The sequence below is a fragment of the Silurus meridionalis genome, chromosome 25 (genome assembly GCF_014805685.1).
Source record: "Silurus meridionalis isolate SWU-2019-XX chromosome 25, ASM1480568v1, whole genome shotgun sequence".
NCBI classification, from domain to species: Eukaryota; Metazoa; Chordata; class Actinopteri; order Siluriformes; family Siluridae; genus Silurus; species Silurus meridionalis.
The window spans coordinates 7,940,285-7,963,147 of NC_060908.1; the positions used below are offsets into that span (position 1 = coordinate 7,940,285).

At 37.1% G+C, this 22,863-nt stretch overlaps 1 protein-coding gene across 1 annotated transcript; it reads right to left on the reverse strand.

The window, feature by feature from the left end:
- Nucleotides 1-12: 12 nt before the first annotated feature.
- On the reverse strand, nt 13-14,044 carry pdzd3b (PDZ domain containing 3b). Its single transcript, XM_046838539.1, is given in 12 exon segments — nt 13-665; nt 758-985; nt 1,426-1,656; nt 3,380-3,441; nt 3,444-3,575; nt 3,896-4,100; nt 4,764-4,900; nt 8,434-8,635; nt 11,584-11,795; nt 11,995-12,056; nt 12,344-12,397; nt 13,984-14,044. Coding segments are annotated over 11 exon segments (1,554 nt in total). The 5' UTR covers nt 12,373-12,397; nt 13,984-14,044; the 3' UTR covers nt 13-611.
- Nucleotides 14,045-22,863: the final 8,819 nt, after the last annotated feature.

The window sequence follows — 22,863 nt, forward strand, 5'->3', positions numbered from 1 at the left end:
ACATGGCAGATGTGCACTGAAGATTTTTTAATCTGGATTTTATCTCAGGATTTTGATGAGAAAGCAGTCCATCCCAAAGTGCTATGCAGTCACACATTTACACCTTAGCATAGCCGACCCACTGATTTATTTTGGATACGTTGGACAACCGTACAGAGGAGATCCCTGCATAGACTTAATAGCAAATTATGGTGGCATGATGGATTTTAATTCACTGCTTCTATTTTTTATACAACACAGAAAATAAGTAATAAAATGTAATACTTTGTGTATAAAACTGCAGGAATTATTTTTGCTGAAATGAATGAAAGCTGAGTAAACTGAAAATAAGGTTGGTGGTATGACAGAATGCATTAGTTGGATATGTCTTGTGTATTTTGACAGTTTTGAGAGTTACTATGTGGTTTCCTTTAATAATTGTTGCATTGTACATGCATTATTTAAATAGCAACAGCAAAAGAACAGGTAATAAGCACTGCTCTAACAAAAAGAGCCATGATTTATTTATCAACAGTCTTCTTAAATTCCAATCCAGTAATGTTATATGTTTCCCATCATTGTTGTTCTGTAGATCCAAATACATTTTACAATTCCTCAGGAAGGAACTTGCATTACTCGTCAGGATTTGACTGCTGTGTGGGAGATGAGCTCTCATGGTTATGTACCTGCAAAAATAAAGTTGATTCCTTTATAATATCTGAGTATGGCTTTTTTTGTGTTTGATAAAATGTAAAAAATATATATATTTTAATCTTACTTCCTGAGAGGCCTTTGTTACTTTTTTAGCTGTGATCGGCATTGCAGTTTTTTTCATCCACTCATAACCTGTTCTGTCCATCACTAGCAAGGAGAGAGAGTCACCTCCCTTCTTCATAAGTAAAATCACATCTTCCAGACACTCCTCCTCTACATTCTGTCCATTCACCTCCACTAGAACATCACCTTGCAGGAGGCCAGCACTTTCTCCTGGACCTCCAGGGGCCACCTGCATGGAATAAAATAAAACAGAAGCAAAACACAATTGGGATACTGTTCTAAAAAATAATAATAACAAAGAGTGCTGTGATACATTAGAACTACAATGTTGTTTCTTTTCATTGAACACAGACCAATCGTGTGTTTTATCCAATACTATATAAATAGAGAGCGAAATTTACTTGCATATTGCATACTACTGCATATTGTTATATAAACCTTGCAGCTAGAATGCTTGCCTTATGTTTTAGATCATTGAGGAGGGTATAAATAAAGTATATAAAACATTTATAATTAATATAATAAATATAATATTAATCTATTATCTATTAATCATCTGTTTCCTGTGATTATCCTACAATCTATGTACCAAAATCTGCTGATTAATTATTTTTTCTATGTCTGGCCAAAGAAAAGCACCTAATAAAGGGACAGAAGAGTGCTCTATACCCGGTTGATAAATGTGCCAGGTTTCTGTTGGACCCAACCCAAATGGAAGCCAAATCCCACAGGACTTCTCTGTAGCACACACAGTCTTGGTTTGGGCTCGACATCCTGCTCTTCCTGGGCGTCAACTGAGGACACTAAAATTGCTGGACTCTGTTCCTGTGAAGTTGACTTCTCCTGCTGCTCCTTTCCAGAATAATGATCTTCACAGAACAGCAAGGGAGACAGACCCAGCTGAGAAAAATTAAAGAAGACAGAAATAGATGAAGTCAAACCTTAATATCCAGAGTGTACAAACATTTGACAGCACATTCATGGACTTTTTTCACTCAATCAATTGCATGATCTATGAGCTATGACAAATATAAAGAGACAATGTTTACTGTGTCTATAGTTGAATAATAACTATACTTTTGATTTAGTGACCATGCACGGTATAAACTTAAATTTAAATTTAATATTAAGTAAAGGGCATCATGTTCTATTTGTATTAGTCTTCAAGTTTCATCTTTAATTTAGATTAATTTTTTCAATTAGTTGTGAATTTTGTGAACGGAGGTCTTTTTATCTTGTACTTTACAACAGCGTAAGAAAGAATTTCTGTATGAAAGACTTAAAAAAAATATGTAATTAAATGATATAATAATATTATTATACCGTATCGCACGAAAGTGAGTACACCCCTCACATTTCAGCAACCATTTTAGTAAAACTTTATAAGGGACAATACAATACAAATGAAACTTGGATATACTTTTGAGTAGTCAGTGTGTAGCTTGTATAGCAGTATAGATTTACTTTATTTCGGCTTCTCCCATTAGGGGTCGCCACAGCGGATCATCCGTATTCATGATCCGCATGTTTGATTTGGCACGTTTTTACGCTGGATGCCCTTCCTAACGCAACCCTCCCCATTTATCCAGGCTTAGGAGCCGGCACTAAGAGTGCACTGGCTTGTGCAACCGTAATGGCTGGGGTTGGTTCCCTGACCGGGGATCGACTGTCCTCTGAAAATAACTCAACATACAACCATTATTGTAAAAATAGCTGACACAAAATTGTGTCCAAAGTGTCAATATTTTGTGTGAGCACCATTGTTATCCAGCACTGCCTTAATCCTCCTGGGCATTAAATTCACCAGAGCTGCAAAAGTTGTTGCTGGAATTCTCTTCCACTCATCACAGAGCTGCTGTATGTTAGACCCATGGTGCTTCTGGTGCTCAATAGGGTTCAGATTTGGAGACATACTTGTCCACTTGATCACCTTCACCTTCAGCTTTCAAAAAGAGCGCATCATATTCTGACACAATATTCTTGGTACCCCACACCAGGGCGTCGCCATACATGCTGGTTTGCTTGCTTTCTTGTGAGCCAGCTTCAGAAGAGGCTTCTTTCTGGGACGACAGCCAAGCAAACCGATTTGTTGCAATGTGCCTCCTATAGCCTGGGTTATCTTTGTGGAGAGCAACAATTCTAATTCTCAAAACCTTGAGAGAGTCTTTGCCATGAGGTGCTATGTTGAACATCCAGTGGTCAGTATGAGAAAATTGTACTCAAAACACTCATTTTAACTGCTCTAATAAAAGATTTGTATGATCAAACAAATTTGTATGATCCTAACGAGCAGACAAAAACATATACATGATGAATAGGACATGGTTTTGCATAGTTACATGACGTATAGTTGTTATCACTTATGGTGTACTCACTTTTGTTGCCAGCTATTTTGACAATAATGGCTGTTCAGTTATTTTCAGAGGCAAGTAAATCTGTACTGCTATACAAGCTGCACATTGACTACATTAACTATATCTAAGTTTCATTTTTATAGTATTGTCCCTTGAGAAGATCTACTAAAATGGGTGCTAAAATGTGAGTGTGCTAATTTTTTTGAGATACTGTATATGTAGTGTATACTTGAGTATATAAATATACTTGATCTTTTAAACTCACCCACCTTAGTGTAGAAATCTTGGCCTTCTAAGGTCATAGTAGTGAAGCTGACTTGCTGCCCACTCTCCTGACTTTGCTGACAACTTCCTCATGAGACAGATGATCAACAGACTCCCCATTCACCTCCAACAAGATCTCCCCATCCTTAATGTCTGCAAATTCTGTAGGACTGCCTGCATCAACGTCCCGCACTATATGAACTAGATGCACACAAGCAGTGTACCGAATGAAATATTATGACCAACCATAACTGGACACTAATGATGTGCACTATCCCTGTGTTTAACCTGGCGATTTCAAAGTTTTTACTGACCACTTCAAATTGACTTGTCAATTAAACCAATTATTCAGAAATTAATGTTAAATACTACAATGTATATTATGCCCAGTAAAAATGGTTTTATGATAAGTTTGCCTTAATGCCAGCACTCTTGCACTACAGAGCTATGGCAAATAAAGCATGCTGTAACAATTACCACAATAACTATAGCGCATACATGCTACAGTGATTAACTGGTACCTTTGCGTCCTGTTGAAATTTTTTCATGCCTTAGCAGAAAGCCATATCCATCTGGACCCTGTATCAGGTGTACTCTTTTGGGTTTGTATGGCATGCTGTGGGCATCAGCCATGGCTGGTAGAATGGCCATCTTCCTGTGGATGTAGCTCTTTTCACTCATGCTGTCTATCACCAACACAGTTATGTGATTGTTGCATTTCTTTACCTAAAGAGAAAAGATATTAAGCCATCAAAATCAGCCATTATAGACTGTAGTTCTGTGTTAATGTTTGGACAACTAAATCTTTGATAGCTTTGTCCAAAAGTCAAAGATTTAAGTACGATGATATATGAATTACCCAATAATTAGTCCCCCAGGAAGAATTGCTAAAACAACATTTGCATTTGTCAGGCAACCTTAATCAAACCAACTTACAATTATCTTATTTATACACCTGATCTGGTGAAGGTTAAAGGCTTTGCTCAAGGACAAAGGAGCAGCAACTTGTGGTGGTGGGTTAGAGTTTGGTTTAGTGGTGGTACTGGGACTTGAGCTCATGACCTTTTGCTCCAAAGTCCAAACAGAAGTCCGATCTTAACTATTAACCTACCACTTTCCAACAACGCTGTCTTTTGTACTCTAAATAACAACTCAAGTTGGGCAAATCCACTTAAGATGGACTTAAAATTTCTTAAGATGAGATTTGCTGAGATTAGTTGTAAGTGTAATTAAGTTGTAAATAAATTATTAGTCAAATAAGTTTTAGTACATTTATGCATTGTACTTTGAAGTAAATTTCAATGTCAATTGCTCTAACACCCCAATGTTAAGCTCTCACAAGTAACAAATTGCAGTTATTTTATCAAATAAGCTCAAAGATATGCCCACCATCTTGTTCATAGCAGAATGCGTGAGTTCACAAGCCATGGCACCGTTGATCCAAACCAGGCGGTCTCCTTTTCTCAGTCCTGCTTTCTCAGCAGGGCCTCCTGCTATTGGATTTATATAGAACTTCCCTTTTTCACCTAAAGAGAGCACACATTGCACACCACACATATTACACCTACAGTTTGAGCATTGTCATGCTCTATATGTACAACTGAGGAAAAAAGTTCACACACCTTGGCTCAAGATATTTAATCTTGAGTTTTCACAAATCCACACATTTTGTCCTAACATTTACTTCATTTAAGTCATATGGTATTTAAGAACAATTAAAATCATTAACCCACCCAGGGTTGCACAAGCCAGCGCACTCTTAGTGCTGGTCCCAAGCCTGGATAAATGGGGAGGGTTTAGTTAAGAAGGGCATCCAGCGTAAAACATGTGCCAAATCAAATATGCGGATCACGAATCATAATTTCATACCGGATCAGTCGAAGCCCCGGTTAGCAACGACCACCACAGGTATTGTTAGCCAACAGGGTACCGGTGGAAATTGGGCTACTGTTGGCCGAAGGAGGAGAAGGAAAGAAGGATGTTGTTTACAGTGACAGCAGGAAAAGGAGAAGTGTAGGAGAGTGGAGGTTGGAGTTGGTACTTTAATTGTTGGTACTATGACTGGTAAAGGGAGAGAAATAGCTGATATGATAGAGAGATTTTTTTTTTATTTTAAGAAGAAGGAGGAGCATAGGGTGACGTATAAGAGTGGAACAAGGTGCACACAGGTGGACTATGTTCTATGTAGTAGTTGCAACCTGAAGGAGATTGGAGACTGTAAAGTGTTGGCAGGGGACAGTGTAGCTAGACAGTATCCGATGGTGGTCTGTAGGATGGCTGGAGAGTGAGGACTGAAAAAAGAATAAGATGGTGGAAACTGAAGGAGGAAGACTGTAGTGTGAGATTTAGGGAAGAGGTCAGACAGGGGCTCGGTGGTGGTGAGGAGGTGCTGGATGATTGGGGAACTACTGCAGAATTGATAAGGGAGACATCTAGAAGGGTACCTGGTGTGACATCTGGAAATAAAAAGGAAGACAATGAGACGTGGTGGTGAAATTAGGAAGTGCAGGAAAGCATTTGGTGAAACAGAATTGAGATCGGCAGAGTGATGAGAAAAGTAGGCAGGAGTACAAGGAGATGCAGCAGCAGGTGACGAGGGATGTAGCAAAAGCCAAAGAAAAGACATATGAGGATCTGTATGAGAAGTTGGACACTAAGGAAGGAGAAAAGGATTTGTACCGATTGGCCAGGCAGAGTGACCGAGCGGGAAAGGATGTGCTGCAAGTTGGATGAAGATGGAAATGTGTTGACTAGTGAGGAGAGTGTGTTGAGAAGATGGAGGGAGTATTTTGAGCAGCTGATGAATGAGAAAATTGAGAAAGAGAGAGAGAAAGAGAGAGAGAGAGAGAGAAGGTTGGATGATGTGGAGATGGTATAGAAGGAAGTGGATAGGATTAGTAAGGAGGAAGTGAGAGCAGCGATTAAGAGGATGAAGAGAGGAAAGTCGGTTGGACCAAATGACATACCAGTAGAAGCATGGACATGTTTAGGAGAGATGGCAGTGGAGTTTTTGACCAGATTGTTTAACAAGATTTTGGAAGGTGAGAGGATGCATGAGGGATGGAGAAGGAGTGTGCTGGTAGCAATTTTTAAGAATAAGTTAGATGTGCAGACCTGCAGTACCTACCGGGGAAAAAGTAGTGGAAGAGAGAAGAGGTGACCATCTGTGAGCAACAGTATAATTTCATGCCGAGAAAGAGCATTGCAGACGCATTATTTGCTTCGAGAATGTTGATGGAGAAGTATCAGGAGTTGCATTGTGTGTTTGTGTATTTTGAGAAAGCGTACAACAGGGTTCTGAGAGAGGAGTTGTGTTATTGTATGAAGAAGTCAGGTTTTTATCAGAAAAGTATGTGAGGGTGGTGCAGGACATGTATGTGGACAGTGTGACAGCAGTGAAGTGTGCAGTAGGAATTACAGACTGGTTCAAGGTGGAGGTTGGATTGTATCAAGGATCGGCTCTAAGGCCTTTTCTGTTTGCAGTGGTGATGGACAGGACTCTGTGGACTCTGATGTTTGCGGATGATATTGTGATTTCTGGTGAGAGTAGGGAGCAGGTTGATAAGAGCCTGTAGAGGTGGAGCCACCAGAAAGGAGGAAAAGGGAAAGGTCAAAGAGGAGGTTGTGGTGAAGTAAGACATGCAGGTGGTTGGTAGGAAAAAGGCCAGATGTAGACGAAAGAGTAGTATAGAAACAGATAATCTGCTGTGGCAATCCCTAATTGGAGCAGCCAAAAGAAGAAGATTAGAGACAGAATCATTGTGGATTTAATTCACTCCACTCTATTCAAATTCCAGTGGGTTAAAAAAAAATTACATACACCAAGTTGTGTGTGAATCCATCTTATAATAATTAATGGGGGAGTGGTAGCTCAGTGGTTTAGACGCTGGGTTGCTGATCGGAAGGTCGGGGGTTTAAGCCCTGGTATCACCAAGCTGCCTTTTTTGGGCCCTTGAGCAAGGGCCTTAACCCTCTGTGCTCTAGGGGGCCGAATAATGACCGACCCTGCGTTCTGACCCCAGCTTCCGAGTAAGCTAGGTTATGGAAAGAATGAATTTCACTGTACTGTAATGTATATGTGACAAATAAAGTCTATTAAAAAAATGGGGGATTCTCTCCTCCACATCTGTCTATGACTCACTCTTGATGCATGTCAAGATGCTTGCCTTTGTCACATGTCTTACCTACATCTGCTACCTTCTTAAATATGTCTAGAGTCTGGTTCCTCTTTCTGACCAATTCCCAAACAAAATATATATATATTTTTTTATTATCAGTATCTGTAAAAATTACTGTGTGGAAGCTTTATTTAAACGCAAAGCACAACGAAGCACACGCACACACACACACACACACACACACACACACACACACACACACACACACACACACAGGTAAGACATCAGGTAACAAAGTAGAGGACCAGCAAAAAAAAACCATGAAACTAGTTTGAAATTATATGGTGATGACTGATCTTTTCATTGTATGTCATACTGTGTGTGGTTATGTATGTGACTAATAAAATTTAATTTGATACGTTGACTGGTCAGACAAACCAAAATCAGTGGTATGCAGTGAGGGGAAAAAAGATGAGCCAAAAATCTAACTTGACTGAGGGCAATGGGCCAAAAGTAAATTAACTCTTAGATTGCAATGGGTCCCCTGATTTAAAATTTCATAATAGTTAAAAATAAATAAATAATTATCTAATGCACGGTTATTTCCAAATATATATTGTTCATTAAAGCTTATAGCACACTAAAAACATAGAAACAATCCTATTTATAACACAGAAGAGTTATGTGTTTAATGCAACTATTCAAACTATAAGTAACACAGCCATATGTTTAGAATATCAATGACCTCTAATGAAATATGAAGTTCATCTTTTTTTTTGTAAAAGTTTTTCTGAATTTGGCCTCAGCTAAAATAATAAAAGCCTCCACTGACATAAAACCAAAAACTGATGCTCTGCATACAATGCAATACACTCAGTGTAAACATAAAGAAACTGTATAGCTTATATTTTCTGTCAATATGGCTCCTTAAGATCACTCACCTTCCACAGGATGAATGCTAAAGCCCAGGCCACTTGCACTTCTCTTGATGTAGCAAAGACGCGGAGGATTCCACTCCTTACCACGCTGAGCTTTGCTCAGTTCTTTCAGGTTCCAGCCCTGAGCCACAGCCTGCTCATATTCATCACTGCTCAGCAACAGAAAGCACAGCTGAGGCCCACTCGTCTGGATCATGCGAGCAACCTGCAAAATATTATAATAAATAAAAGAGAGAACAGAGAGAAATTATATAGCAGAAATGAAAGTGCTATTGACATTAAGACTGAAAAGACCTTGCAGCCCCTGATAAAAAAAAAAAAAAACAACTCTAGCATGAAAAGTCATTTCATAAGCTTTTTAAATGCATAATATACCACTGACTATAGTTCAATTATTTTTAAGATCTACAAAAAACTACACCCGAAATATATGGACATAAGTTTGTAGAGACTTGACCATAAGACCATATGTGTTTTTTTGAACATCCCATTCCACATTTAGTCCCTATTTACTGTTAGAATAACCTCCACTCTTCTGGAAAGATGTTCCACTAGATTTTGGAGTGTGGTTGTGTAGGTTTGTGCTCAGCTACAATAGCTTTTTATTAAACTAAGCACTTATGTAGGGCGAGGAGGCGTGGGGTGAAGTCGGCATTGCAATTCATCCTAAAGGGGTAAGACATTCTATATTGTGTCGTTCAAACTTTGTGCTAAACGTCTGGGACAAAACCACATATGGCTGGAAAAGTCAGGTGTCCCAAAACTTTTGTCCATAGACTGTATGTGGGCATGTCAGACATTCTAACATTTACAACACTGTAAGATTGTATTATCCAAAGGAAAAAAACATTGTCAGAAACATTGTCAAGTCTTGTGCTTAAGCATTATTGTTATTATAATGCTTCATTAAACAAAAGGACAGCTTGCCAATTATTTTAATGCACTAGGTGTCATGAGTCTTTTAGTTGTAGAATAAAATAACCTTTATTTGTCACATATACATTATAGCACAGTGAAATTCTTTTTTTACAAATCTCAGCTTGCATGGAAGCTGGGGTCAGAGCGCAGGGTCAGCCATAATACTGTGCGCCTATAGCACAGAGGGTTAAGGGCCATGCTCAAGGGCCCAAGAGTGGCAGCTTGGCGACACTAGGGCTTGAACCCCCAACCTTCTAATCAGTAACCCTAAACCTAAACCTACTCCCTCGTATAGTGCACAATTCTCATTCTTTTCACCACTGTGACAGAAAAGTGAAATCTAACTACACATTACCTCATATAGTACAATAAAATATTGTATATAAAAAGTTTTTTGTTGTTGGGGTAAAAGGGCATCATATAAACAGATAGTTAATTCTGATTGGTACTGGACTGATGTCCAGAAAAAAAAAAATGAAATGTAGAAATCTCTTAAGTGTAGCAGTTGTATTTGGCGGTAAATTTACCTCATACATAGTAAAGGGTAGCTACATTTAGGAGATAATTTTCAGAATAAATAAATATTGGTCATACAATGGAGTTTCCCCACTAGAAACATTTACAAGGAGAACCTCTTAATGAAACTAGCTCTCTATAATCATGTAGATTCTATGGGTCATGGACGAAAGCATGTCTAAATGACACAATGAAGACTGTAGACTTAAACAATTGTAAAAAAAATCCCAATTTGAAAAAAGAATAAAGGTACATGCTACTAAAATAGTATGAAAACGCTACATTCAATTGGTTGTGGAGGGACAAATTATCAATATTTCAATTATTTTTAAGATCTACAAAAACTACACCGAAATATATGGACATAAGTTTGTAGAGACTTGACCATAAGACCATATGTGTTTTTTTGAACATCCCATTCCACATTTAGTCCCTATTTACTGTTAGAATAACCTCCACTCTTCTGGAAAGATGTTCCACTAGATTTTGGAGTGTGGTTGTGTAGGTTTGTGCTCAGCTACAATAGCTTTTTATTAAACTAAGCACTTATGTAGGGCGAGGAGGCGTGGGGTGAAGTCGGCATTGCAATTCATCCTAAAGGGGTAAGACATTCTATATTGTGTCGTTCAAACTTTGTGCTAAACGTCTGGGACAAAACCACATATGGCTGGAAAAGTCAGGTGTCCCAAAACTTTTGTCCATAGACTGTATGTGGGCATGTCAGACATTCTAACATTTACAACACTGTAAGATTGTATTATCCAAAGGAAAAAAACATTGTCAGAAACATTGTCAAGTCTTGTGCTTAAGCATTATTGTTATTATAATGCTTCATTAAACAAAAGGACAGCTTGCCAATTATTTTAATGCACTAGGTGTCATGAGTCTTTTAGTTGTAGAATAAAATAACCTTTATTTGTCACATATACATTATAGCACAGTGAAATTCTTTTTTTACAAATCTCAGCTTGCATGGAAGCTGGGGTCAGAGCGCAGGGTCAGCCATAATACTGTGCGCCTATAGCACAGAGGGTTAAGGGCCATGCTCAAGGGCCCAAGAGTGGCAGCTTGGCGACACTAGGGCTTGAACCCCCAACCTTCTAATCAGTAACCCTAAACCTAAACCTACTCCCTCGTATAGTGCACAATTCTCATTCTTTTCACCACTGTGACAGAAAAGTGAAATCTAACTACACATTACCTCATATAGTACAATAAAATATTGTATATAAAAAGTTTTTTGTTGTTGGGGTAAAAGGGCATCATATAAACAGATAGTTAATTCTGATTGGTACTGGACTGATGTCCAGAAAAAAAAAAATGAAATGTAGAAATCTCTTAAGTGTAGCAGTTGTATTTGGCGGTAAATTTACCTCATACATAGTAAAGGGTAGCTACATTTAGGAGATAATTTTCAGAATAAATAAATATTGGTCATACAATGGAGTTTCCCCACTAGAAACATTTACAAGGAGAACCTCTTAATGAAACTAGCTCTCTATAATCATGTAGATTCTATGGGTCATGGACGAAAGCATGTCTAAATGACACAATGAAGACTGTAGACTTAAACAATTGTAAAAAAAATCCCAATTTGAAAAAAGAATAAAGGTACATGCTACTAAAATAGTATGAAAACGCTACATTCAATTGGTTGTGGAGGGACAAATTATCAATATTTAAAATATCTTTACCAACACAGTATTACAGTGCTCTAACCTCCATATGGTCAATGTCATCCACAAATTGTTCATTGACTTCCAGAAGGCGATCCCCGTCTCTCAGTCCACTCTTCTCGGCCACCCCTAATACTTCCACCTGCCTGATTATATGGCCTTGTCGTCCTTTCTCCAAGCGCAGGTGGAAGCCGAAATTCTCTCCCTCTTCTTTTTTCAGCATGCACACCCGGGGCACGGGGCCACTAAACTTCACTACAGGTCGAGATAACTTTTAAGTATCATACATTAAATATAGTATAACCTGCTGTCCTTTTGTATTCTGTCTAACGTTAAATTAAATCAGTATTTAAACTAGAATTTTTGAGAAAAGTTTACATATTTAATTCGCAATACAATACATGTCAAAGCATAAAATAGGTCTAAAGTGGAAAGTGAACAAAACTTTACATACCAGGATCTTCAGAAACGACCATGGCTGGATTGTCTACTCCCTCCTTCGGATTGAAGACAAATCTGCTTAGCACACATTCATTGAAAAGATTGTGCAAATGATAAGTGCTCATGATCCTTGTACTAAGGAAAAAAAAAACCCTAAAAAAGCGGCTCCATAAAACCATAAAGCAGTCAGCTATCATCACAATCACCCACGCACATGCTCACACACAAAGGCTGCACATCATACAGTGAGATATGTCAGTATGTCTATCCCAGTGCCTGTGCTAGAGGGTTCAAAGTAGAAGAGTGTACAGATTTCAACAGAAAGAATTTGTTAAAAAAAGAATAGGTTGTTTGCAACTTACTCAGTCAATTCCATGGCATTTCCTAGCATTAGAGTAAAACAGAAAGACTGGTGACTAAAAATAGGGAAGAAATTACAAGGAACATGTAGAGTTACTCTACTATACTCTTTAAACAATAGGCATCGCTCTGGCAATAGACATGTACTGTTAATAGTAATACATTTCACTGTGTCTGCTGATCCTAAATCAGGCAGTCTAAACAAACATTGGTGTACTCTGTATAATTCTGTGTGAACTTCCTCATGGGCTGAGCTACATTCACTAGTCATAAATAATCAGTGATCTTGTTGTTCCATTTCAATAAGCTTACTGATATCATTCTATCTCTCAATGATGTCCAATGAGTCCTGTTTTCTAAGAATTAAGTGTGAAATTCCGACTGACTCAAGCCAAATAAATTGGAAATCTTCGAGAGCCTGTATCAAATCTCTGTTCACCTGGACTTATTTTCCTGTTCATTGAGCAAAGGTTGCACTAGTATCTGAAAATCTAAAATCCTTAATTTTGACCATTTTTGTTATAGGCATAACAGTTTCTCTCTAGATTTTCCGATTTTCTGTTGTAACTTGAAGGCTCCAATGACTGAGTCCAAAAATCATCAAAGGGCTTTTACCTATGTGTTATGACATCTCGAACAACGGGATTACACCTTTCAAATAGGCTTTTGAATAAAATGGGCACATTTGCATAAAAATAAGTAAATTCTTGGTGTGATTCAAGTACATTTACATTTATGGCATTTGGAATACACCCTTATCCAGAGCAACTTATCTCTATTTCTATTAACTTTATCTCATTCTTACAACTGAGCAGCTTTGGGGTTAAGGGTCTTACCCAGAGGCCCAGGAGTGGCAGCTTTGGTGTGGCTGGGATTTTAATTTATGAGCTTTGGGTCCAATGCCTAACCACTAAGGTACCACTTTCCTCATTCAAGTGGTGTTTAAGTCCATTTTAATGACAGGAGTGATACAATTTTTAATGCAACACAATTATATTAGTAACACTAAGACAGAGAAATAGAAAAGTGCTATGTGTAGTTCTATTTACACCCTAAAAAAGATGCACTGAATCTTAAATGTAACACATCCTTCCATGTGTCCAAAACAAAGGGTCCAAAACAAATATACCGTGTTACACAATGTTAGTGCGTAAATTCTTTGACTGACATTTAAAGGAAATAATATTATATGTAGTATTTAATCTATAAATCAATCAAACGTTTGTGGTGTGCTCTACTCTCACACGGATGAAACATGTAGGTCCTAAAGAGAAATGGTTTATATGAATACAACCTGTATTTATAGTATCATTATTACATAAACCTTAACAGTAGCAATGGAAATTCCCTACCAATGAAGCTTCAGAAGGAAATCGTGTTGTAATATGAAGTGATTGTAGATGACCCTGAACGTGAACTTATCAAAGAATCCAAAGTTCCAAACCATCAATTTGCCAGGATTACATAAATCTAATCTCTAACATACTGTCATATTAACAACCTAGGAACATCATGCTGAGACTATGTTGCAGAATTAAACAAGGAACAAGTTCAGGTAATACTAATAATGCTAATATGTGCTTAAGAAAGAGAAGATACCTCATTACACAAAACAAAACAGCTGTAAAAGGTATTAATTTACCTGTGGATTAAGTTAGTCTCATAATGGCTGGAATGTGTGTGAGTATGTGTGTAATGTGTTTTCTCTATCTGATCTCAACAAAAGCACCTCCTATTCCAGGCTACACACAGAACAGGGGTTTATTTAATGGTTAACCTCTCTCTCTCTCTCTCTCTCTCTCTCTCTCTCTCTCTCTCTCTCTCTCTCTCTCTCTCTCTCTCTCTCTCTCTCTCTCTCTCTCTCTCTCCCTTTCCCTTATTCTCTTTGTATCCCTGTGTGTATATTATTAATAAATCCTTACATACACACAAACATACACACACACACACACACACACACACACACACACACACACACACACACACACACACACACACACACACAGATAAAGCTGGTGTAGTTTATTGTGCATTCCTCTCACTGGAACAGGGTGTAACCATAAATCACAACAAACCAGACCTTCAAAGCTTTACAACATTGACCTGCAGTACTATTCTTCTTCTTCTTCTTCTTCTTCTTCTTCTTCTTCTTCTTCTTCTTCTTCTTCTTCTTCTTCTTCTTCCTCCTCCTCCTCCTCTTCTTCTTCTTCTTCTTCTTCTTCTTCTTTAACTTTTTCTTCCTATTCATTCCTTCCATCTCCTCCTACTTCTCCTCTTCTCCTTTTTTCTTCTTCTTAGCAAATATTGTAACATTAAACATTTACACTTCTGAAGCCTATTGGTTTGCACAAGGCAGGTTCAGAGTGCTAATCTTAAGCTTTATTGTGAATTAAGTCAATTGGCTTTGGTTGTAGAAAAATTACGGATTAATTATCTAAAAACTTAAAAGACAAACATCTGCTAGAGTGATTAATTTCAGAATAAACCATTTCTTGTAGTTTGTAGATGCTAAAGTAAAAGCTTTAAGCAAGTGGAAATAGCAAACATGCATTGATGTTTTGCATGGCTTGTTTTTTTTTTGTGCATGTTGGTACGACTCTAAAGTGTCCTTGATCCGTTTATTACAGTGTGTTTTATCAGAGAGAAGACAGAATGTACAATTCCTTCTTACAATTGAACATAGTGCAGATTATACCCTTTAAAACAGCATTGCTTGTATGTAGAGATTGAATGCTACATTCAGTAATTTTCAGGACTCCACAGGATCACTGATTACAGAAAGTTACACCAAAAACATAGCAATAGAAATTTGAATGTTGAGTAGTTTAGAGTAAAGAACTGTTCTGAAAGCAGTAGCTAGCATTGACAATAGACTCAAAAGCACGTGCACACTTTAACTACTAGTAACATTAATAAAGGTTTCTTCGAAAAAAATTCAATTTTTTTTAGATTTTGATATTTCATAAAACATTAGGCTTACTGTGCTGCCCATTGAGGCTGCAATAGCTCCCTCTTGTGGACAATATTACATTTGCGAAATTTAAACAAAACAAAATAAGCCTGCTCAGTTTTGATCGTTAAATTTGCTCATAGTTATTTTACGTTAAACAGCAAAGACCATGATTAATAGTTTGTCTGTCTTGTTAAAAATAACATGAAAGAAAAAATAAATCTCACTTCTCATGGCTATATATATATATATATATATATATATATATATATATATATATATATATATATATATATATAGACCTATTTTTTTTTAGTGATCATTATCACCAAATGATGCACACATCCAGCAATTAAAACCGCTGAACTTGAAATACAATGTTGACATGTAGAAATGTCAGATAATCACCATGTCATATATCAGAAAAGAAGATAAAACATGCACTAGGCACAGGACAATATAACAATACTATTGCTAATCTCAAATGAATCCAAGTCTCAAATCAAGCGGCAGAATCCACCATGATGCACACATCCGGCAATTAATACCGTCCTTGTGGAAACATAGCAAAAGTTCGGTTTGGTGTCCTGATGATTTACGTACAGTGGAACCTTGGATTGTGAGTAACGTGCTTTACGAATGCTTTGTATGACGAGCACAAATTTATAATAAAACTTTACTTGCATTACGAGCAATAACTTCAAGAGCATCGAGCATCATGCAAACACACGAACGGCTCGCACTCAACTTAGACAATGTTTTTTTTTCTCTCGCCAATGAAAAGAATGGGAGCTCAGTTCAGCTTCCTGCATATCCGTCCTCATTCAGCGTGTATCCCTCATACAGGCAGCATTCGTGCAAACGCACTATTACTATTATATATTATAGTATTATAAAAAATATTTTTGTGTGTGTGGAATGGATTATCTCAGTTTACATTATTTCCTATTTGCATTGCGAACTTTCCCCAATGTAAATGTTACTTTAAGGCATTTACAAAAATATTTTGTCTTCATGCTCTATGTTGAGTATGGTTTCACTAATAATAAACATACATTTGCATAAATCATTCATATTTGTCCATGCCCATGTTTATTAGAGTATTAAAACTTACATTTAGAACATAAGAACTGGTGGTGGATTTCCGTAGGCACAAACACTTCATCACTTCCATTGGTAAACATTTAGGGAAAGGACATTGTGAGAGTGGACTCTTACAAATACCTGGGTGTTCAAGAAAGGGCAGAGCAGACTCTTTCTGCTGAGGAGACTAAGGTCTTTTGGAGTGCAGGGAGAGCTACTGAAGACCTTTTTTGACTCTGTTGTGGCATCAGCCATATTCTATGGTGTGGTCTGCTGGGGTAGCAGCATCTCTACTGCAGACAGGAAGAGACTAGACAAGCTGATCAGGAAGGCCGGCTCAGTCCTGGGGATTCCCCTGGACACTGTACAGGAGGTGGGAGAAAGGAGGATGGTAGCAAAACTATCATCATTACTGCAGAATGCCTCCCACCCCCTGTATGAAACTGTTACCTCGTTGAGCAGCTCCTTCAGTGACAGACTGTTACATCCTAAGTGTCTAAAGGAGCGATACAGAAGGTTTTTTCTCCCTGCTGCTATTAGACTGTACAATAAAAGCTGCTCCCAGTGAACCATTAACTAAAATACACACTGCTATTACTGTTCTATGGTGTAATAGTTACTGTTTTTACTGTTTTACTATTTAATAATACTACTGTGTGCAATATCACCTGAAATACGTGCAATATTACCTGCAATACGTGCAATACCCCCTGTGTGCAATACAACCTGCAATACGTACTTTCCCTCATCTGTATTTATATATTGTGTTGTGTTGTGTTGTGTATATACTTGTAATATTATAGTATGTCTTATTCGTCTATTATTTAATATATTTGCATTTTTTTTTTTTTTTTTTTTTTTTCATGCTGCTGCAACAAAGAAATTTCCCCCCTGTGGGACGAATAAAGGTTTATCTTATCTTATCTTATCTTAATTTCTACTTTATTTATTTATTTATTTATTTATTTATTTATTTATTTTTATATCCTTTTGTACTTGAATGCTGGACAGTCGTATCAAGCATTTCACTGCATGTCGTACTCTGTATGTATGTGTATGTAATGAATAACATTTGAATTTGAATTTATAAAAATGTGTGATTAATTTGTGATTAATCGTGAGTTAACTTATGCTTCTTTTGCTTTACTTACTGCCTTAATTTAGCATGGCATGGAGGTGATCAGTCTGTGGCACTGCTGAGGTGGTATGGAAGCTCAGGTTTCTTTGACAGTGAGCTTCAGCTCATCTGCATTTTTTCGTCTGTTGTTTCTCATCTTCTGATTTCAGATTCTCTACGGGGTTCAGGTCGGATGAGTTTGCTTGCCAGTCAAGCACACCAACACCATGATCATTTAACCAACCTTTGGTGCTTGACATTGCACCCCATATCATCACAGACTGTGGAAACTTAACACTGGACTTCAAGCAACTTGGGCTATGAGCTTCTCCACCCTTTCTCCAGAATCTAGGACCTTGGTTACCAATGAAATACAAATACTCTCATCTGAAAAAAGGACTTTGGACCACTGGGCAACAGTCCAGTTCATCTCTTTAGCCCAGGTAAGACGCCTCTGATGTTGTCTGTGGTTCAGGAGTGGCTTAACAAGAGGAATACGATAACTGTAGACAAATTTCTTGACACGTCTGTGTGTGGTGGCTCTTGATGCCTTGACCCCAGCCTCAGTCCATTCCTGGTGAGTGCTGCGATTCTCTCTGTTGGTTGTGCATCTTTTTCTTCCACACTTTTTCCTTCCACTCAACTTTCTGTTAACATGTTTGGATACAGCGCTCTGTGAACAGACGGTTTCTTTGGTAATGAATGTTTGTGGATAACCCTCCTTGTGAAGGAGGTCACTAATTGTCTTCTGGACAACTGTCAGATCAGCAGTTATTCCCATGATTGTATAGCCTAGTGAACCAACCTGAGAGACCATTTTGAAGGCTTAGGAAACTTAGCAAGTGTTTTAAGTTGATTAGCTGAATGGCATGTTACTATATTCTATTTTTATGAGAACCAAAGACTTAATTTACTTCAGTTTGTGTGCATTTAATGTATTTAATACATGAGTTTCACAATTAAGTTTAAATTACTCATATAAATGAGCTTTTCCACAACATTCTAATTTATTGAGATGCACCTGTATATGCGGTACCATATAAAAGCATACACCTTCTCCTTCAGTTAAGTTTTTTAAATTTCATTATTTTCATCATTGCATATTTTTAAGCATAAGCATATTTTTGTATATACATCTTTTTCTCTCATATACATCTTTATATATTCTTTATATGTCCTTATATTTTATATAGTTTTTATAGTTTATCTGCCTTCATTTTTTTTGTTTTATTTTTCTCCCCATTCTATTCCCTCATGCCGGACCATCGTGGTAAAAGCATTTTACTGCATGTCGTACCCTGTATGTATGTGTATGTGACAAATAAAATTTGATTTGAACATTGTACATTAATTCTGAAGACATGACTATGTAGGAGACAAATTAGTATTATTTTATGTGTAATATTTTTTATTCATTAAAGTAAACACATTTTGCTTTGATGACCACCATTTTCTCAGCCAGCCGAGATATGTTCCGAGATATTCTCGAGCTGTACTCAGTGGAACCCAGAGATTTTCACTGATGTGGTGCAGGGGGGAATGAGGGCTTTTCCAAAAATTTCAGCTTGTGTTTCTTGTTGCATTTCCAGTTGTAAAATCAAACCTCTTTTGCGCTTCAGTTTATAGATTGGCCTGGGTCACCTTTAGATCTAAATGCTCACATACAGTATACAGTATAGCAAAGTCAGCATATCCTTTACATGTATTGAGGATGTAATGGATAATGCGGTCTAAATGAACTTGCTAACTTGCAACTTCTCCTCGTATCATAAGTGGTAGTTGATGGTTGGTACTGTGATGTGTATTTTAAAGGTTTTTTTTTTTTTTTGCTTAGGGCCAAACAAACCTTCGTTTATGGCTACATGTTTAGCTAAGCATTTGTATCAACTTCAAATAAGTTTATTTCTTTTTTGGCATATTTGACCCTGCCAGAGATGATAGATCGAAAGAATAAATAGAGATATTATTAATATTTACTTAATGGCTTATTTTTGGAAATGTCATGCAACAGTACAATGATCCACAGCAAACAGGTGTAGATAATATATAAATGCATTTATTGTAATAATTTGAGTCCAGTATATATAACTTGCATTTCTGATGAGACAAACATAAACAAAATCAAACAAACATAAGTGTGAAAACGTGAGAAATCCTTTTTTCTTTGCATGCTGTTTTTTTTTTCCACAATCAGCTGTGCAAGCCATGCCAAACCAGAATGGCTCTCGCCTACAAAAATCTAAATACAATTACTTTTTTCTTTTCTTTTTTTATTTTAATTTCGATATTGCAGTGGTCAGCAGAATCTCTTTTTCTGACTGAAGATACTTTTTTAAGACATTGTATACTGTTGCCATGGCATGCACATTGCATCTGAGAAAAAAAAGAAAAAAAAAAGATATTACTATGATGTGGTGTTGCTGCAGCAAAGAACAGGATTGAATGTGTCATTATGAACAATGTATCTTTTCAAACATATATGATATGATTGACACAGGAGAAAATAGGATTTGCCATATAGGCATCTCTTTTTATGAACCTGTTATTAGACATGTGTGTGTTTGTCTGTGACATTGCGGAAATTGAAATACAATGTTAACATGTAGAAATGGCAGACAATCACCTGAACTTCCATGATATATCAGAGAAGAGGATAGAACACACACTAGGCACAGAACAATACTATTGCTATTAGAATCAGGTTTGACCCAACTCTCTATTATACAGAGACATTAAACACCATATTCTTTAATCTCTTACTACATTTCGATTGGGGAGACATTATCTGACTTTCCAGCCCTCCCCATTAAGACTAAAGCAAAAGGACAAGCTTATAATAACAAGCTGAGTACTGATGTTACAGACACCAGGTTGCTATTACATCTTTTTAAGGAATGATCCCATTTCTAAATCATCATTTTTAGTCAGACCTGTCTATACTCAGTCAACACTATATGACAAAAAAATGGCAAACCTAAACCTGTGTACTACAACCTTGAATTCATCAGTGTACATTATCCAAGTTCCCTTCACAATTTTATTGCACACTTGTCCTCAGATCCCAGTTTGAGGCAGCAGCATGTAGAGATTGTACAAGGACAAGCGCAATCATCACGTTACAGTAAGTAATAGGTGATAGTTCAACAGAACTTAGTGCTAGTAGTAATGATGATGATGTCCCATCCCTGATTTTTAAACTTTTCTACACACTGGTGTATCAAATTTTGTCATTGAAATGAAAGGATCCATGTTAAGAGTCTGGGTGTTGTACTTGCTAGAGCATTGTCTATTGAAAAGCATGTGAACAATATTACTCAGTCTGCACACTTCCATCTACGGAACATCAGTCGTCTTCATTTGTTTTCCCACATCCAATTCCACAGCTATTCTTGTACATGCTCTAGTTACCTCATGCATTGATTACTGTAACTCTCTTCTGTTTGGGTTACCTCACAACCTTCTTCAAAAAACTTCAATTGGTTCTGAACTGTCAAATATCGAATAGAGTAAAAGATTCTGCTTCTCACTTTCAATACTTTTCATAATCTTGCTTCTTCATATCTCTCTGACTTGCTTTATACTCACATCCCAAAGCGTACTCTCAGATCTTCTTCATCTGTTTAACTTATTGTACCTTCGGTTCTTTTAGTCGCTATGGGGTCTAGGGCATTTATCTGGGCTGCTACTCTTATAATTCTCTTCCACAGTCTACATGAGAAAGTGACTGACCACTTTTAAATCATACCTTAAAACTCATCTGTTCCGATTACCTTTTTCTGATTAATTTTTATCAGTTAAACAGCTGTTGTTTGCCTTGTTTTTATGATTATCACTCAATTGGATGGTATCTTTGAGTGTTTTGAAAGGTGCCTTTAAATAAAATGTATTATTATTATTATTATTATTATTATTATTATTATTATTACCCTTATTATTAGTAGTAGTAGTATTAGTATTATATAGAATATGCCTAAAAACAAATATATAAAAAAACAAAAAAGGTTTAGTTAGTAAAAAAAGCATGACATATATAGGTGTGGAAATAATTCATGAGTAACATGAATTCCTATATGTATTTGATTCTGAAGTCACCATGCACGTTACATTTTCACATCCATCTCTAGCACTGCACGTCATAGAAAAATAAAATAAAATACAAATGAATCTGAAATAAAAAGATCAGCACTGCACACCTACATTAGTGTATATACAGTGGTGTGAAAAAGTGTTTGCCCCCTTCCTGATTTCCTAATTTTTTGCATGTTTGTCACACTTAAATGTTTCAGATCATCAAACTAATTAAAATATTAGTAAACGATAATACAAGTGAACACAACATGCAGTTTTCAAATGAAGGTTTTTATTATTGAGGGAAAACAAAATCCAAAACTACATGATCCTGTGTGGAAAAAGTGTTTGCCCCCTGTTAAAACTGTGGTTTATCACACCTGAGTTAAATTTCTCTAGTCACACCCAGGCCTAATTACTGCCACACCTGTTCACACAAAAGATCCTCAAAACCTAGACAGCAAAAAAATTCAGAAACAAATGAAAAAGAAATTAATTGAGATCTATCAGTCTGGAAAAGGTTATAAAGCCATTTCTAAAGCTTTGGGACTCCAGCAAACCACAGTGAGAGCCATTATTCACAAATGGCAAAAACATGGAACAGTGGAGAACCTTCCCAGGAGTGGCCGGCCGACCAAAATTACCCGAAGAGCACAGCGACGACTCATCCAAGAGGTCACAAAAGACCCCACAACAACATCCAAAGAACTGCAGATCTCACTTGCCTCAGTTAAGGTCAGTGTTCATGACTTCACCATAAGAAAGAGACTGGGCAAAAATGGTCTGCATGGCAGAGTTCCAAGACAAAAACCGCTGCTAAACCAGAAAACATCCTGATAATCCCCAAAACCTTTGGGAAAATACAGGTCTACATCTAAACAGCTGAAGAAAAACAAAATGAAGACTTTGGAGTGGCCTAGTCAAAGTCCTCACCTGAATCCTATTGAGATGCTGTGGCATAACCTTAAAAAGACGGTTCATGCTCAAAAACCCTCCAATGTGGCTGAATTACAACAATTCTGCATAGATAAATAAACCAGAATTCCTCCACAGCGCTTGTTGCTGCTAAGGGTGTCCCAACCACCTATTAGGTTTAGGGGCAAACACTTTTTCACACAGGGCCATGTAGTTTTAGATTTTGTTGTCCCTCAATAATAAAAACCTTAATTTAAAAACTGCATGTTGTGTTCAGTTGTGTTATCTTTTACTAATATCTAAATTAGTTTGATGATCTGATACCTTAAAGTGTGAAAACATGCAAGAAATCAGGAAGGGGGCAAACACTTTTTCACACCACTGTTTGT